This window comes from Trachurus japonicus, chromosome 6, assembly GCF_045865225.1.
Source record: "Trachurus japonicus isolate A0001 chromosome 6, Traja_1.0".
Lineage (NCBI taxonomy): Eukaryota > Metazoa > Chordata > Actinopteri > Carangiformes > Carangidae > Trachurus > Trachurus japonicus.
The window spans coordinates 24,135,937-24,154,495 of NC_140912.1; the positions used below are offsets into that span (position 1 = coordinate 24,135,937).

An 18,559-nucleotide genomic window follows, 5' to 3' on the forward strand; every position below is an offset into this window, starting at 1 on the left:
AATTCTAGCTACAGAGCACACAACAAAATAACTTACTGTTATGGTTCTGCTTTTTTTTTGGTAGGTGGGCTTTCTTATCCTCGGTGTGGGACTGCTTGACTTTTGTGGACAAGTGTGCTTCACGCCACTGGAGGCTCTTTTGTCTGACCTGTACCGGAGCGAGGAAGACTGCAGCCAAGCCTTCGCCATGTTCTCCTTCATGGTCAGCTTGGGAGGATGCGTGGGTTATCTGCTACCCGCGCTGGACTGGAGTCGAGGCATACTCTCTGTTTACCTTGGAGGCCAGGCCGAGTGCCTCTTCTCCCTCCTCATCCTCATCTTTATCTCCAGCGTGCTCATCACCATGAAGGTGTCCGAGGAGCCTTCGTTCGCCGGCAGTAGCTTGGCGGGGTCCGGATCGCTGCTGGAGTCCGGGGCTGCTTCGATGGAGGCCGGCAGGTGCGGCATGCCTCGCTCGTGCTGCTACTTCCTGAAGTGCAAGCTGAGGCTGCTGAAGTCCGGTCCCCTGCTGTGCTTGTTGAGGACATGTTGGTCCATGACGCCGGCCATCTACAGGAGCTACTGCCACGTCCCGCGAGTGATGAGACAGCTGTGTGTGGCTCAGCTCTGCAGCTGGATGGCTGTCATGTCCTTCATGCTTTTCTACACAGACTTTGTGGGGGAAGGCCTGTACGAGGGCGTGCCCAGTGCGTTACCGGGAAGTGCGTCCAGGCAGAGATACGATGACGGTCAGACTCCCCCTCTATATACACTGAATTGAAGATTTCTGCTATGTTGTCTTATTTCTCATCTTCAGCTAATATCTTTTTAAATGTGCAGGCAGCTCTTTGTGGTAGATATTGTGTGTTGGTGCCTTCAGGAGGAAAGGAATAGTTCACCAAAAAATGAAATTCAGTCATTATTGACTCACTCTCATGCTGATGAATATTCAGGAGTAGTTTTTTATTCCTCAAAGTGCATCTGGAGACCCAGGAGGGGGTTTCGTAGTCCAATGAAAACTTTATATGAGAGTAATAGGACCCAACACAAAAAGTCCATAAAACTACACAAAAACCTTGTAATATTCCTCCATACTGCTCGTCCGCTGCAATCCAAGTGTCCTGAAGGGATGTAGTCCAGAGTTTACTTGAAACAACGTCATTTTGGACATTTTTACAGACTAAACAGTCCTGTATTGTGCTCTGACTTTCACACGCCCCAGGCAAATTCAATACAGGACTGTTTAGGCTGTAAAAATGTCCTAAATGACGTCATTTCAAATAAACTCTGGACTATATCCCTTCAGGACACTTGGATCGCAGCGGACGAGCAGTATGGAGGAATATTAAATGGTTTTTGTGTAGTTTTATGGTTTTTGTGTCGGGCGCTATTGACTCTCATATAAGGATTTCGCTGGACTACGAACCGGCCTCCCAGGTCTCCAGATGAACTTTGAGGAATAAAAAACTACTCCTGAATATTCATCAGCATGAGGGTGAGTGAGTAATGACTGAATTTCATTTTTTGGTGAACTATTCCTTTAGTCTCTCCACCGAACTTTATATTAAAATTTCCTCCAGTTCTGTCTATTAAAATCAGCAAGAACATCTTTATTAACTTGTAGGATGTCATGAAGCAAACCTCCATTGAGCTAGTGTGAGTCATGTCCAACGTTTTATCAACACGTCTTCACCTCCACCACCTGTCCACATAGCTGGCTTCAGGTCCATCCTGGCCTCGTCACAGCTGGGCAGGATGCACTTGCATTCCTTGGGCACAGGTGGACGACGGAGACAGAGCCTGTGTTCCTGCATGCCTACAGTACATGCCTTCCTGCTGCTCTCATATTGGCCCCTTGTCAGGTTTTATAGGACACATACACACCAAGAACCACCAGCCATTAACACAGACTCTGATTCAACACTTTAAAATGAGGTGATGAACATTTTGTGCAGTAATGCCTCGGAAGAGAGCTAACAAATCCTTTGGGCAATTATGCTTAAGCCAATGTCAAACCAATCTAAGGTATTTAAGGATTTACCGTCTAACCCGGCACTTGATGTGGTAAACAAATACACAAGGTTGTTATCCTTTCCTGCTCGGTAAATCAGAGTTGTCTCTAATCCTGATAAACAGTTGTATGGGTTTATCCCAAGAAAATGCTGGGTTGTCACATTTTGCCTATATATAACCTTTAGACTAAATGGACAGTCTAAAGGAAGATAGACCTTAACTAATGTGTTGTGTCAGTGGTGTAAAAGGGGCCAAGCAGGAGAGGAAAACATCTTTTCCTGGTGTATTTTTATTAGACGGGCCTGAGAAAGAACAGTAAGTGAAGCTGAAGAAGACAGATGTGAGGCACATCATCTTGCCCCCATGTTGAGTAGTTGCAGATTTAATACAGCAGGCCATGTGTGAGTCAAGTGTTTTAAGTCTCCCTTTGTTTCCTGTTCAGCCAGACTTCTTATCTTACATCCTTTTTCCCTCTTGACTTTTGGCTTTTACCCTTTTCCTTTACTTTACTAAGTACCTCCAGCTTCCCTTCTAATTTTATCAATCCTTCTATCATCCACCTGTTTTCTCACTCCTCATTGTTGCTCTTAATCTTTCCTTTCACCCACTTTCTTTCACATTTTCATCCATCTATCCATCCACATTCTTCTCTCCCTCCCTCTTTCTTTCTCCCTACTTTGTTTGCTTTTTGCTTTTTCCCTCTGTCTCTGCTCCCTTTGCCTGCTGGACCATGAGGAATGTCACACTCACAAAGAATTAATGTCAAGGAATCGGCACACAAAGAACATGTTCATTCAAGCCAGGTAGACGGCCAAAACACACAATTTTGAGGTCTGTCTGAGTTGCGTTTGTTTAATTTGCAACACAGCGGATGTTATTAAACCACATCATTCAGGCTGCAGATGTTCCTCTGCAGAAGGTAATCAGCTTTGTCTCAAGTTTCATAGCTTCACTGTTTCATTCTTAACTCCAATTTTAAACAGCAAAATGTTATCTTTTTTCTGATCAGCATTCCTATGGGGAGGGATTGCAATTCAAAGTATTTATCTGTCAAGTTCATAGTCTACAAACAGCGACTTTTTACCACCCCGCAGCAGGTCTCCTGTGCACAAATTCAGTAATAGACTGGCTCACTCCCATATCTCTGTGGGCTTGAATTTCAGTCCTCATTAGCTTCTGTAGTGTCTGTAAAGTGGGCACAGCAGCTTTGGTTTACAGGAGTAATATGATCCATGTAGTCCTTTCACACAAGTGATTGTGTGCTCTGCTGCTGAACTTCTGACCCACAACGTTCACGAGAGCAAGCGCAGAGATCAGGCTGATAGCTCGCTGACATAAGTAACACTCCACACATCCAGGGATTAGTACTAAAACTCAAAAACTTACTTACTTGCACAGCTGCCATAAGAATGTTGTTTTTACTTCTTGTGGCAGCGACTGTTTCATATCGTTTCATTTCTTTTTAGCTCAGAAACTCGTGTTGTAGAGTTAGGTTTAAAGTTTTTTTTAATCAAGTACAAGACATGATGAATGACTAGATTTACAATATGTCACAAATATCAGTGTTAATGTGTCAATTTGGTCATTTGAAGCCTTTTGATGACATGCAGGAGACAGTATAAATGAAATTTAGCAGGATGTGTAGCTCACCAAAGATACCTGTAGTTGACCATGCCATGCAGGCTTCTCTGTAACCATAGAACGATTTGTTTTGTGTGTAACAGTGGCTGTAAAACAAATGTCATTCTTCTTTCAGGCATCCGTATGGGCAGTCTGGGCCTGTTCCTGCAGTGTGCTACCTCAACCTTCTTCTCCCTGGTCATGAGTCATCTGGTCCACCACTTTGGCTCACGATGGGTCTACATGAGCAGTATGGTGAGCTTCACGCTCTCTGCTCTGGTCATCTGCCTGTCCAAGAGTGTGGTCTTGGTCACTGTAATGGCGGCTCTCACTGGCTACGCGTATGCCACGCTGCAGACTCTGCCTTACACACTCACCTGCCATTATCACAAGGAGAAAGAGGTAAATACAGACCTAGTAACTTCTTAAATGGTACAACAATTTAAAGTGTTGAGAAACTGTTTCATTGATAACTTGTTTCTTTCTGTGTTTCATTTCAGCTCTATATGCCAAAAAGGAAAACCAAAAGCATACATAAAAATGGGATTACACCCAAGCGAGACTCCGTGTTTCTGACTCCAGTGGAAGAGGAGGGTGGACTAAACCACAAAAGCGGGGATGCCTATGGGCATGCCTTCCTCAGCCAGGACAGTTATGAGTACTACCCCAACCCACACAACCAGAACGGCTCATCTCACAGCAGCAGTGGCACTGAACAGGAGGCAGAGCTGGGGTATGAGAAACGTGGCGTGGGTTTGGACTTTGCCATCTTAGACAGCACCTTCCTCCTCTCTCAGGTTTTCCCCACCCTCTTCATGGGCATGATTGTTCAGTTCGCACAGACTGTCACTGCCTACATCGCCTGCTCTGCCATCTTCGGTGCTGTCGCCATCTACCTGGCCAGTCACATTGTCTTTGACCAAAGGACCTCCAAGTCTGAGATTTTAGTCGGAAAAGATGTGGGAGCGATGGAATCGTAACTAATCAGTCAATCAATCAATCAATCATTCAGGTTTCATGGGTTGAACTCAGCAGTGCACTAACTGTTCCCAGAATGCCTTGCTCTACGACCTTGTGCTCGCTTTTGTCAAAGCTCTGCATCGAGGAAGTGTGTGTGTGTGTGTTTGTCAGTCTGTGGCAGAGAGGTTATGGGTATTGTTACGTATTGTTACCTGCCACCTGAAGAGTTAACACCCAGGTGTGTGCACAGGACAGATGTGGCACTCTGTACTGAATGCTATTGAATTCCGTAGAAGTCTCTCTAAAAACATTTTGCCGCGGTATATATTTTTTTGTCCATTGTCCTTTTTCCTCAGGTACCACCAAACAGATTTACTGTAGAGCTCATCAACTTTAGATACACAGCTACTAACCTTTTTTTTTAAATGTTTTTTTTTTTATGGCTCTGTCCACAGTTTTTAATTAAATCTACAGTCTGTTTAGTGCTCAAAAAACTACAGATCAAACACATCGTTGGCTTGTGTGGACTCGTCTGCAGCATCAGTAAACAAAGTCTGGAGACTGGTCATCTTCTTAATGAGTCAGGCCGTGTGTTGAAAAAGGGTGAAAACCGCACTTAAAGGGTACTCCAGTGGTCAAAGATGCTCATCTTTTAGTCTTTTTAGTCTACACCAGGTCAAGCTCCCAAAACACTGGATCCTACATACATTTCCCATCATTCAATTTATAATATAATATAATATAATAATCCTCCACATGTTAGTTACACATTCACATCATCGTTGAAGCTTCGTTCCCCCAGTTTGTTTTATGTCAAATATTTGACGTTGCGAATGCGATAACCCTGCTGACATCATGATGACATCATAGGGGTTATTTTCTCAGCTCAGAAAATGACATACAACAAGCCTACTGGCTAAGAAGCGCTCTCCGTGACAAGTAAACTGACTGTTGTGTGTAAAATTGGTGGAATAGCCCCCCCCCTCTCCTAGTGTAATCTATTACTTTATGAACAGTTTTACTGAAAATATTTTGTATACAAATTTACTGTATATCCCTATGGGAATTTAGTTATGCAACCTGTTGAGGTGACGTTATATCGACTGTGGTGGATTAAGAATGAATTTGTTTACTGGAACTGGAAAACTGCATCAAACGTCCTCTGTCTAGATAATCAAGAGTGGTCTTCTGTAGTAGTGGGACTGCTCATCCTGTCTAACAATGCTACTGATCAGGACAGTTGTCTCAGGTTAGTACCTTGTTTTAGTGTCTCCTCCTGTCCTCATGCCACTGTTCAAACGCTTTCCCTGCTGCCTCAACACTCATGATTTACTGTATTCTCAAATGACAATCTAAAGGGCATCCAGATGGGCGTGTTGTGTAACGTTGTGTAACAGTCAACATGTACGGGGGGGGTGATGATGTCTGATCCAAGCCCCAAATTTGCAGCACCCATTCCCGAAAAGACCAAAAACAAAACAAAAAAGAATTCATGCAGTAAATGCAAAATATTTGGTTACTGAAAATGACGAGGTAGGCACTGTATATTGATGGGCTGAGGCCAAGATAAGATTAACTGAGGTGTGTGTGTGTGTGTGTGGTGTGTGTGTGTGTGTGTGTGTGTGTGTGTGTGTGTGTGTGTGTGTGTGTGTGTGTGTGTGTGTGTGTGTGTGTGTGTGTGTGTGTGTGTGTGTGTGTGTGTGTGTGTGTGTGTGTGTGTGTGTGTGTGTTCGTCTGTGTGAGTGTGGATATGTGTGTATATCATGGAAGACAGATAGTAAGGGGATATTTAAGTGTGAGGCCAATGAAAAGCGATGTAAACTGGTGCGTGTGCAGTTTTTTTTTTTTTTTACATTGTTACATTGTTTGGAATAACCTCTATCGGCTTTTGCCCATTAGATGCTGTATGCTCCGGTGTACAGTGGCCTGCAGTTGGGCTTTTTAAATTGGCCCATGGATGTAAACACCACGGATGTGTCGCCACTGGTGAGCGGCTTCATTTGAGTGTTTTGTGTCCGGGTTGTTTGATCCTACGCAGGGAGAGGGGGGTGATGATGAATTAGGATCAGCGGTTACAAATAGTCCTGAAGTATCTTTTTGCCTGAGGTGCGCTCAGCACGGGAGAAGTAGGAAGAAACGCATGAGGATTTGTTTGTCATGTTGACACTACTGCTGAGTCAAATGCTTAAAATAAATAAATAAATCCTTTTCTCCCATAAATGCACAGGAAAATATTGCCAAGCAGCACCTGAAGTGTCAGAAAATGGTTGTTTTTACAAGTGCCTGTACATTTTTCAGACATTTTTTTGTACATATGTATTTATTTATTATGCTTTTATTACAAAATAGCACGTATTAAACTATTGGCCTCTTTGGCATCTTTCATAGGTGCGAGGGTGAAGGCTGTTTCTGTGAAAGAGATAAATTATTTGTATAGATGTGGTATAGAAGCATCCTCAAAAGCTATAATTTAATTTAACATTACCCATTTTATCCTGTAGCCTTTGGTAATATCCCCGGAGCCTGTTGCTGATGTCTGCTGTCAGTTTGTGTCAAATCAGCTGCAGATGAGAATACGTTAAGTTTCCACCTGTGGTCTTCATTCGTATAGCTGGACGTTTTTATTCCTATCACACGGCTCAGATTTGTTTTTCTATGGTGCAGTCGGTGCAAACAAGAAACCTCGTCTTTTTTGTCAATACTGCTTTATCTGGGTCTTTATACTGTATAACCACTTGTTTCTATATGTCAGCAGATAAAAACTCACTGGATAGATGGGGTTGTCTTTTTCAGTCCCTGTTGCTCTAAAACCAAATGTCCTGTTTTGAGTTCAGACACAAAAGGTGCCAATGGTCAGAAGCCGTCATGTTTTAATGTGATTAATCAGGTTGTTGTTTTTTTTTGTTTTTAATCATGTGCTTTTGCCACAAGGTTTCACTCACTTGTGTCACTGTCATAAATGCATTCAGCCATAACAAAAAGTTGTATTTGATTCTCATTATACATCCATTAGATTGTGTATAAATATGCAGTTACCAAATAGATTTTATACAAAATAAAAGAACTGCATTGTCAATGAGACGTGGTCCCTGAGTAATTCTGTAAAACGCCTTTAACAATTTCCAGAAGTGGTCATTACTTAATACAGTGTCTTAACTTTCAAACTGAATATTAAATAATAAGGATCAATGTATTGTGTGTCAATAATTGTTACTTTCATCCGTATCTAACTAAGTGTTGTTGAACTTTAAATGTCCATGTTGGTTGTCAGACTCTTCAGCAGTGGCAGAGTGAGTGTCTGTCTGAGGAATAATAACTTGGAAATGGCGCCATCCTCTGGAGAAGTCGAGGAACTGACGTGTGTGCAGGAGAGACTGCCGAGGGGGGGCAAGTGGCTCCACTGACGCATGGGGCATGCTGCTGGTGGCATTATCTATTACATGGAAAAGACGATAGGCTTTCATGTTGCAGGGAATGGCATGCCGACAATGTGTGCCATTTCATGACGGGCCTCTCCAGTTTGTTCCGCGCAGTTCTCACGAATCCACCATAGGAAATGCACGAGTTACAGTGCACCTATAAAAATATGATACTTTTTTTTTTTTTTTCTTCTTTCTTTAAATGCCACTCCGGGGCCTCCGTCAGTCACCCAGTCGTGCAAGAAGTAGCTCGAGTTCAGAAATGGGGGGAGGGTGGGGGGACTCTGTGTCTTGCTCAAGGACACGTCAGCAGGGCGGAAGTCGTCGACCGACACCGAGGTCTTGAACCCTGATCTTTGCGGCTCTGAGGCCTTGGACGTCGCTGCTGCTGCTGCTGCTGCTGCTGCTGCTGCTCAGGTGATCTGTGGTTTTCTTTCTAAGGGCCAGAAAGAAAACCACAGATTTCCGGGGGAAAGTTCTTGAACGGCGCAGCAGAAGAACGGCGGCGGCGGCCCACTTGTCTCCGGTGACAAGTGGGCCTGTTTTTACACCTTCCTTCTAAATAAGGAAGCGGCCTGACAGACATATGACCACCGACCCAATTTGGGAGCAGCCCGAGAGCCCCATCGCGTCCCACGGCCGCTGAACGCCACCAATAAGCTCTCTCTCTCCCCCTCCGAGCCCAGCCAGCAGTGACAGTGGGCCATTCCCCTCAACTCTCCACAGACTTGGTATTTTTTCCTGCTGTCAGCACCCCTCTCTCTACCCTTGTATTATCCCAGCGGTGAAGTCAGCATGATGTCATCCAGGGATGCGATATCCCTGGCAAGGTTGAAACAGGGGTTTTTGGTGAGTGGGTTGAGGATTTTATTCTGAACTCCAACCAAGAGGGAGACAGAGAGTGGGGAAGAGAGAGAGAAAGAAAGAAAGAGAGTGTGTGTGTGTGTGTGTGTGTGTGTGTGTGTGAGAGAGAGAGAGAGGCGCGGAGGAGCTGCAAAACATGGTAATCACCACCACCAACATCACCATCATCATCACCATCACCTCCAGCTCTGCCGCGCACTCTCCCGTCTCCTCTCCTCCTCTGCACCGGGGCTTGCGTTTCATGCCCAAAGCCCTGATCTGCGCTCCCAAAATATCCCTCAGCCAGCATGCCGAAGGAAGCAAAACAAGAAGAGCGGTATTTTTAGGGTCATTAATTTCGACCACGTGGTCCGAAGGTAAACCGGATGGCCGTTGCGCAAAGGTTCCTCGTCAGTATGTCCTGCGAGGCCGGCACGCCGCACTGGACGCTGACCGCCTTGGTTCTCCTGGGCTTTCTGCTGGGGATCGTGTCAGCGTACCCTTTACCGAGCAGCAGGACGAATGCAACTTTACTGGAGAAACGATGGGAGACCCTCTTCTCCCGCTCTGTGCTGGGGATCTCCGGGGAGAAACCGGAGCTGAACTGGGAGAGTGACTATCTGCTGGGCATCAAAAGAGTGCGGAGGCTCTACTGCAACGTGGGCATCGGGTTTCACCTTCAGATCCTCCCCGACGGCAGGATAAACGGTGTACATAATGAAAACCAGTACAGTGAGTTTTACCTCCACCAATGTAATGCAATAGACATGAAAGAGAGGCAGAGTCAATAAGCATGGATCTGTGATGAGCAGGTTGTAGTCTATCCCCTCTATTCATTTGCATGATCATATGTCATCAATGCTCATTGGGAGCATTGGATTTCCTCCACGGCAAATACAAATCTATTAAAACAAGTATCCATCAGTACTGAACACCACCACCACCACCACCACCCCCACTGTCCTCCCCCCTTCTCCCCCTCTAAGCTCAACCATGACATGAATGTATGGACGCTTTTAGACACAACTTATTTTTACGCAGCCCTGTGAGGGCGGTCCGGAAAACCGGTGGCCGTGCACGTCAATGCCAATTACTGCAATTATCGCAATAACACAGAATGCGCTTAATTGACTACACGCGCCTGGGATGCAAATGGGAGAGAGATGGGGCTGAAAGATGCAGAACAAAGGCTCCGGCATGCTGCGCAGCAATCTGCAAGGTTACACCCATACAGACGCAGAGAGGGAGAGAGAGACAGAGAGAGAGCACAATGATCCAGTCAGCATGATATAACAGTGAATCAGCCACGATCACCGGCTGCTATTTTATCGTTATGTTGACTTGTCATGTGATGGGCCTCTTCTTTGTCCCGATCAGGTCTAATAGAGATCTCCACGGTGGAGAGAGGAGTGGTGAGCCTGTATGGGATGAGGAGTGAGATGTTTGTCGCAATGAACAGCCGTGGGAGGTTATACGGAACGGTAGGTATGCACAGTATTTCATTTATTGTCCAGCAATGTTAGTTAACGCGGGATCCTGGAGGAATAGCACGCTGCTGCAGCTTGACCAGCCTTTTATTATTATAATAATTATTTTTTGTCATGTTTGATTAGCTTGTCATACTTTGAAGTCAGTCTCCTGCTCTGTCTGCTTTTATGTGTGTTGCGAAATCCATATATTTTAATTTCATCTGGAATTTATAAAGCTCTAGCTATTTAAAGCAAGTGCGCTCGGGCCTGGTGGCCGATGGGTAAATAATGATGAGGTTAACAGATGCAGGGATCAGTCCACACGCCTGTGGTGCGGTCATGTGTGTGTGTGTGAGGAGCAGGGAAAACCCCCCTGACGCACAGAAAGCCGTCAGCAGAGTTGGGAATCGATTTTGATGGCAAAGCGCTTATTTCGCAGTGCAGTGCAGTCAGTGCACATCTGCACACACACGCACACAAACACACACACCAGCAGCAGGAGCCTCTCACAGTGTAACCACCAGAAACTTGAGGTGTACAGGTGATTATTGTGACTTTTAGCAAGACAGTAGGTACATAATTCCTCAAGGATTTACATGTGCTCACATGAACCTGCAGCATCTCCTGGATGCTTCATACTCTTTGTGAATGGTGCAGCTAAGTGAGTTTGTTAGTGTTTGATCAGTGTAGTTGTGAGTCTGTAGATCTCAAGCTGGAAAAGCTTTCTGTATCTAACCTAATAAGATACTGTCTTTATAGCCAACTAATGTGGATCTCAGATAAAGGATTTAACAACAACCGCTAAAGATTAGACTTAAATGTGTTGATCTAGTATTCCCCACCATTGTTAAAGACAAAATGAAATACAGTTACCCAAAATTGTTAAAATGCTTCCAATTTCATTAAAAATTCAACTAGAAATTCAGTGTATTTTATCAACGATGTTTATTGACATGTGAACTGAAGCTTCCAGAGGCCTTGGTTTTATTATTTACTCCATCACTGTAGGTAGGCCTAGTTTTAAGCACTAAGCTAAATGTTTAAGTGTGGAATTATGTGACAATAAATTAAATAGGAAAGAGGAAAAACCTAAATTCACCTCTCAGCCTCACTTAATACATGGAAACACTTTGAATATGGGTACACACATATAGGAAACTCACCTTTTTTCATAGATGAGCGTCATCAAATTAGGTAATCTAGGTGTAGGCCTACCCACTTTTTTTTTTCTTTACATATTTATATCTTGTAAGACACACACTCTCAATTGTACATTTTTGTTGTTGAAACTTGGATTTCTCGTCCTCATCACAGAGGTGACTGTTTGATTTATAGAGGGAGTGGGGATAATAACTTTTAGAGGCTGTTATCAGCTTTATTCCAGAGTAATGAAAGACATGAACACATAGATGTTCCCACTGGTGGTGGTGGTGGTGGTGGGAAGAGGGACGGTTGTGTGTAGTGGGGCCTCGCTGACAATCAGCTGCTGGTTTGCTGGCTGTGACCGACACGTTTGACAGACAGAATGAGCGCCGGGTTATCTGGCTGTGAGTGACGAAGCGTCAGCTCGTGAACGGCCCGATGGTCTGATAAGAGATTGAATTAGGCCACATGCTCCCTGACGGACAGAATCTGCCGCTGTGCACTGTATGAGTCATGCACTGACAGCTCAGCATAGCAGGCCAGTCAATCTTTACAGTGGCAGATATATAGAGCTTATTCTTACATCAAGGTTTTTTATGAGGGAAATAGTTACCAGTGTTAGTGTTGTAACTCAAGTCTAAACATAGACGTAGTTTCATTTAGAGCTTCATTGAATAATAAAATATTTTAGTTTTAAATGGTTCGTTTAAAGGAACAGTTTGACATTTGGGAGGTGTATTTATGTTCTTTCGTGCAGGTATGAGTTAGATGAGAAGTTTTATATCTGTCTGCTAAATATGAAGCTGGAGCCAAGAAACAGTTCGCGTAGCTTAGCACGATGACAGGTTCAAAGATACCAGCTTCTCCAGAGCCACAAACTCACAAGTTATGTGTGTTTAGACTTATTAAAAACAGAAGTGAAAAAACTGAGGTTGTAGTTTAACATGGACTGTTAATTAATCAGACATGATATAAGGTGTGAATTAGTGAGATTTGGGAGGTGCTGGGAACCAGATTTTGAACCTTTGGCCACAGCCGGGCTACTGTTTCCTTCTACTTCCTGTCTTTAAAGTAAACTGAGCCAACTGTCCACCTGCTGTAGCTTCATATTTCGCTTATAGACTTGTTCAGTCTTTGAAAGCAAATAAGCGGATTTCTATACTTTTCTGATAATGTTTTTTTTTCTGTGAATAGAACATCACTCCATAAAAATCCTTGTTTTTCTAAATGTCAGCTAATGTAATAGATTATTTGTCTTATCAAGGCAGACTGTTGATGTATTTTAACAGAGCAGAAAGTGCTGCTGGGAGACCGAACAAAGGACTCTACGCTGTCAAAATGTCCATTTGTTGCTCCCACTGCTGCGTCTAATCTATATTTATCTGTATATTTTTGTGCATGGCTCAGAAACTGTTTAAAGAGCTTTTTAATGTTTGGTCATCAAAGCTTCAAACCACAAACTGTCATCTTCTGAAGCCGTTTATTAAACTGCACTGTCTGTCTGTCTGTCTTTGTCCTCTGCAGACAGTCTTCCATGACGAGTGCAAGTTCAAGGAGAGCTTGCTCGCAAACAACTACAACGCCTACGAGTCTCTGGTGTACAGAGGCTCCTACATAGCACTCAGCAAGCATGGCCGTGTGAAGAGGGGCAACAAGGCCACCACTGCCATGACTGTAACGCACTTCCTACCCCGAATATGACGAGCAAAAACTGGCAATAACAAACTTATTTGCACATGTGGATTATTTCCCAGGTAACATAAATACCGTATACGTACGTACAAACACAAAAGACGACATGGACTGTAAAAGAAAGAAATACAACTATATCTGATAGTATTTATTCAAACTTTATATGTATATTTGGGTAGCTTACTTTGTATTAGAAAATTATGGAAATGCCATTCTTTGCTGCTTTTATGATTTTCATCATTTTGTGATATGACGGGGATGGAGAAGCGTCACTTGTCCCCTCAGTTTTTATGGGTGCTTGCTGGAATTGGCTGAGTCCTTTTGCCCTGTCAGTGGATGATGGTTCATCCCTTTTTGGAAACGAGACGGATACATTATTACCTCAAAGCACCATATCCTGAGGAGAAGGAGAAGAAGACGAAAAAGAGAAATGTGCGCATGAAATTTCTACAGATTTTTTTGTCGTCATCCAACAAGAACTTGGACATTTACCATTGGTTATGTTTGATTGTGTCTGTCTGTCTGTCAGGGCAACTAGAGCACTTGCAAATATGGCGGTGGGTTTTTCTTGCTTTGTCATGAGGTGGCGGTGCCTTGAAATTCCGACTTGCGGCCCCCTTACCCCTTGCATGCGAGAAACGTGGTGCTCGAGTCAGAAATAGGAATGAAACGCAAGTCATCACTCCCTCAGACACCACCAGCCCAATTCCTAGAGGGCCAGAGGTTTCTCCACTTTATTTTCCTTCCATAATTAGATCAATTAAGTAATTGAGACTCTATGCTGCACAGCACCCAGTGGAGCCTCTTGTTAATATGGAAAGCTAGATTTAGAGTCAGCACTCAACCCCCCACCCCCACCCCCACCCCATCATGTCCAAGGGAGCTTTGACAATCCCAGGTTTTACTTTCACAAATTTTGTAGCTGGATCACGAGGCCGGAGTGAGTGTGTGAGTGTGTGTGTAAGTGTGTGTGTCGAATGTGTGTGAGCATGCTTTTATTTTTAGTATGTATGTGGAATTGCTCAGTTTGAGAGCTGCTTAATTTTGATTGTGGGTGGTGAAAGGGGGGGCGTCTCTGTAGCTGAATATCATAGACCTGACACTATGAAGCAAAATGTCCTGCAGTCCTGTCTGCCGCTTTGTGTTGTGTTGTGTTTTTTTCCCCCTCCTGTTTAAATTGAGTTGGTGCTTCTGATCTGTAGATATGTTATTGTTGTTGTTCTTATTGTTGATAGTTGACACTTATTTATTTCATTTGTTTTTGAAAATGTTGGCTTTATCGCAGAAGTGATGACAGGAGCTTTTTGACTTTCACACTGGTTTTGATGATTTAATATTTGGCACTTAAGACAATGTGCTTATGCAGAAATGAAGGTAGTTTGCGGTGGATGTCATTGATTAGTCTGTGAACATGATGGTCGATGACAGCGTTAAATTGAATTAGTGTGAACGATCCAGTTTGTTTTAGAGATCTGGGATTTGTGGACACTGCTTGAGGAGATGATGTGGATTTTGCTTCTTGATTAATTCACATTAATCATTGAGTCACAGTTTGGCTTCTGGAAATACTCGCAGAAGTGTTGCAAAAACCAGTGAACCAAAGGGTTTTATAGAGACGCTCGCTCGTTCAGGCTTCGTGTGTGCACTGTGCAGCAAACCCTACTTGAATTCAACAACTGCTCGCGCTTCTCTGTCAGATACTGTAGTTTTACACTGTGGAGACCACGATGGCTCTTCTGCATGTGGCTCTGGTTGTTTGTGTAACTTGGCATGGATGTGGTGGAACATCGTCGGGTTGAAACACCTGAGCAAGAAGCACCGCTGGCTGGCTGGGCCCCTCGTCTGTTGATGTCAGTTTGGACAGTGAACGTGGGGCCCAAGGTTGGAGGATGTCCTCTGTGTGTTTTCCTGTCCATTTCAATGACTTTAACCTGATCAGTTCATGGAGCTCTGCACCTGTGAGGCCGTTCCTCGATCAGGACAACTTGTCAGAGTCTTTTAAATGTTGAAATGAGGTGCAACTTGATCTCAACTTTTGAATTTTGGTACTTGACCTGCAATACTCTGTAAGTAGCAAACTATACCAGTCCAGTCCAGGCCAGGCTTGGTGGAATATGAATTACAGACGGTAGTGAAGCTCTTACAGATATATCTTATTATCATATTTTACCTCATGCCCTCTCTAACATTACTGTAACGCACTGACAAAATGTCTGTGAGCAACGGTTTACATGCCCTTTAAGCTCCAGCTCCTGTCACGTAGCAGAGACGAATGTCCAGTATCTGGTCAGAAATGAGTGCGTATGTACTGTATATGTGTGTGTGCGTGTCTGTGTGTGTGTGTGTGTGTGTGTGTGTGTGACTGAGCATGCTCCTGTCATATTCTGTTTCTGCCAAAGCGACTGTAGAGATGGTATCAGATCAATTTACCTTGAGTCAGGAATAACAGGGCATTGTCTGACTGTGCAAGCTGATGTACTGTGCTCTCCTCACAGGAGAGGATGAAGATGAGAGAGAGAGAGAGCGATGAGAAAAGTAACACAGAGGCAACTAAAGGGACGAGTGTCAGAGAGAAAGAGAGAGCAGCGAGTGAGGTGGTGGTGGTGGTGAATGTAGCAAAAGGCCACGTAATAAATGAATCTAATGCTTCCAGGAGAGGGACACTGTCAGACTGAATACTGTGATCCAAGAGAGCAACTCCACACTACCACGATGTCATGACTCATATTGTTTTTTAATTGATAACTGTGTTTGAGGGATTTTTTTTTACATTTTTTTTCTATTTTGCCTTGAGCATCTTATCTTTCATTTTGACTAATCAGCTAATCTGTGACATCACAATGATCAAAAAATGATCATTTGTAGCTTTTTCTCGGGGCTGATCTCATGGCAGTGAGGAGTTGGCTGGAGACGTATTTTGGCAAATGTGTCAAAATATACAAAAAGGTGCAATTTTTCTTTTATCTTTCGTTTTTTTTCCTTTTTTTTAATGGAGTGCAATTTACTGAGCAGAGGGGGGAAGTTGCTGATTTCCCTCGCTATGCTTTCATCAAAACAAGCGAACATGCAAGATCAAAAGCACTTGTTTTTGATGACAACGTTGTGTCAACACTGTCTGTTTATTTTTGATCTATGACGATATGTTTCAGAGGACGCTGTCAGCACAACGGGCAGAGTCTGAGTGCTGGTTAATAACGGGAACTGTGACGTTACAGCGGCTCCTCGGGCTGGAGGAGACGTGTGATAAGCTGATACTGTGGGAAATGAACTTGATGTTGTTTACACCTAAAGCGACTCAGCTCGGTGCGACGTCAGGCGTCAGAGCTTGAGAACAGAAAATTGAAAAACAAAAATACGTTCTACAACTTTTGCATGAAGTTATTTTGAGGCAGAAAAGGTTGTATGATATAGCAGTAACTGAGAGAAGGTAGTTAATGGTTAAGAAAAACATTATGTTTCAACATTAACCCTTATACTTCCTGAATTCCCCATTATGCATATAGAGTTGTGAGCGGACTAGGTATGTGTCCCCCCTCCCCTTTGATTAAGGATCCAGTGTCTGGATTTTGCCATTGTGCTTCTCATACCTGTTCAGCTGGTTTTAAAATGTGTTGGTTCACAGGGAGCGGGAGGAGGTCTGTGGGAGGATCAGGGATCAGACTTGTGTGTGTGTGTCCCTGTGTGCCGGCAGCCTTTGTGTTTCTCTCTCAGTTTTCTATTCCTGCACTGAGGGGAGAGTGCTTCCTCCAAGTCCCCCTCCTCTTTTTTAACATATACCTCACCTTCTGCCTTAGTTCCGATTATTGAAATGATTGTAAATTAGTTTGAAACAACAGACTTCTCCAATCATTTGTTTCTGAAAAATATGATGACGAGTAAGTAAAATACTATATTACAAATGGTTTTCCTTTTATTTTTGTACGTATGTGCTGTGCACAGCAGTCAACTGTATTCCTGAGATGATAATAAAAGACGTTTTGTAAAAACCTGCTGTGATTGAATATCTGCACTTACTTCATTCCTCTTGACCCTGAATGACACAGGTTTGGTGTCAGAACATCAGAAAAACTCACCAGCTCAGCGTCACCATTAGCTGGTGCGTGGCGCCCTCTCCTGGTGAAGCCTGACAACACACACAGACAACACTTGACAAAGCTGAAAATAAACTAAAACTGAATCTAATTCCTGCACAGATCTTATGTAACATGAACAGACACAGTGTTTAACTGGTGCAACTCCAGGTGATAAGTTTTAATGCTAAAGTTGCATAACTTAAAATAGTTTAGAACGTTTTTTTTTGTTTTTTTAGAGGGGCCGCTGGGCCGCTGCAGTGAGGACTGTAGCCTCTGTATATGGGGGGTGTCTGCTCCACCCAGTGAGCTATTCGACACTCCAGGTTATAATAGTTTTAAATGAAAGTATTAAACTTAATGACAATGTTTGAAGAATAACATTTCTAGTAAATACAGGATTAATTAGTATTTGCTTGAAGCTGTTTTTTTTAATTGACATTCTTGCTTCTTCACCTCAACACAACCAACTAAGCTTCAGTGATTATTTAATAAAACTGAATCACATTTTTCTTTCCAGGATAGTTTCACAACAGCATTTGAAAACTTGTAAAATAAAGTAGTAACCTATTCTTCAGTTACTATTTGGTGTCCTCATTAGGTCATTAATTAGGCCGATAAATATTAATATTTTCTGGACTTAAGCTGTGTAGTGTTTTACTTTTTCACAGTTCCTCAGAATATATATCAGAGTTTACAATTTAGACATAAAAACGACAGCCTCTTACTTCTTATGAAATACATGATTTAACAATTGTTTGTACCCGTGGTGTAAAAATCTTTGATCTATAAATGTTGAGGTCTCAGGGAATTGTCCTGTCTGTAAGGTGACTAAGTTTTCCGGTGACACCCGTGGGAGTGGAAGTGAGAGGCTGCGGAAGTGTGTACAGTTAATTAATAAGCAAACTACAAGTCATTCACCTTGGATGTCAGTCAACACCCTGTGACACAACAGAGTCAAAATCCTCATTACGCACCAGTGATTCACACTTAAAATGTAAAAGATGCACATGACTGATCTGGGCCTGAGAACAACTAAATGAATTTTAAAAAAAACATCTCAGAAATCTGGTTTTCTTACCTCACTTCTTTTTCTTGAATCTCCATCATCTCTTGAAGTTTTCTGCCATCTCTTCATCATCTCTCCTTTTCTTCAGCTGCTGGCAGAACATATTTAGATTTTTTTTAGGGTTTGACAAACAAACAGCGGAAAAAAACTGCTAATCCTATTCATTCATTCAGAATAAAACTATGGTACCATACTGATGAGATAGTATTATGCCTGTTAGAGCTCACAAGAACTTCCACAGGAATTTGCCATGGAAAAACAGGCCAGCTTTGAGTCATTTTG

The 18,559-nt window shown here is 43.1% G+C and overlaps 2 protein-coding genes and 1 long non-coding RNA gene across 4 annotated transcripts in view; 2 read left to right on the top strand and 1 right to left on the bottom strand.

The window, feature by feature from the left end:
* LOC146986223 (solute carrier family 45 member 3) overlaps positions 1-7,651 on the top strand; it is a 32,120-nt gene extending 24,469 nt beyond the window's left edge. For both annotated transcript variants that reach the window (XM_085779932.1, XM_085779934.1), the window contains exons 4-6: positions 65-728; positions 3,749-4,014; positions 4,113-7,651. In XM_085779932.1, coding sequence (XP_085636058.1) covers positions 65-728; positions 3,749-4,014; positions 4,113-4,592 — 1,410 coding nt within the window. In that variant the 3' untranslated portion in view covers positions 4,593-7,651. The remainder of the gene's footprint in view (positions 1-64; positions 729-3,748; positions 4,015-4,112) is intronic.
* An 828-nt stretch (positions 7,652-8,479) lies between these two features.
* LOC146986224 (fibroblast growth factor 6-like) lies at positions 8,480-17,124 on the top strand. Its single transcript, XM_085779936.1, has 3 exons — positions 8,480-9,566; positions 10,212-10,315; positions 12,971-17,124. Exons 1-3 carry the CDS (start codon positions 9,221-9,223, stop codon positions 13,145-13,147), a joined length of 627 nt encoding a protein of 208 aa, XP_085636062.1. The 5' UTR covers positions 8,480-9,220; the 3' UTR covers positions 13,148-17,124.
* LOC146986225 (uncharacterized) lies at positions 13,312-18,533 on the bottom strand. The gene is made up of 3 exons (XR_015036017.1): positions 18,290-18,533; positions 17,153-17,261; positions 13,312-13,535 (listed from the first exon to the last, which is right to left on the bottom strand). It is a non-coding gene; the product is annotated as an uncharacterized LOC146986225 (long non-coding RNA).
* Positions 18,534-18,559: the final 26 nt, after the last annotated feature.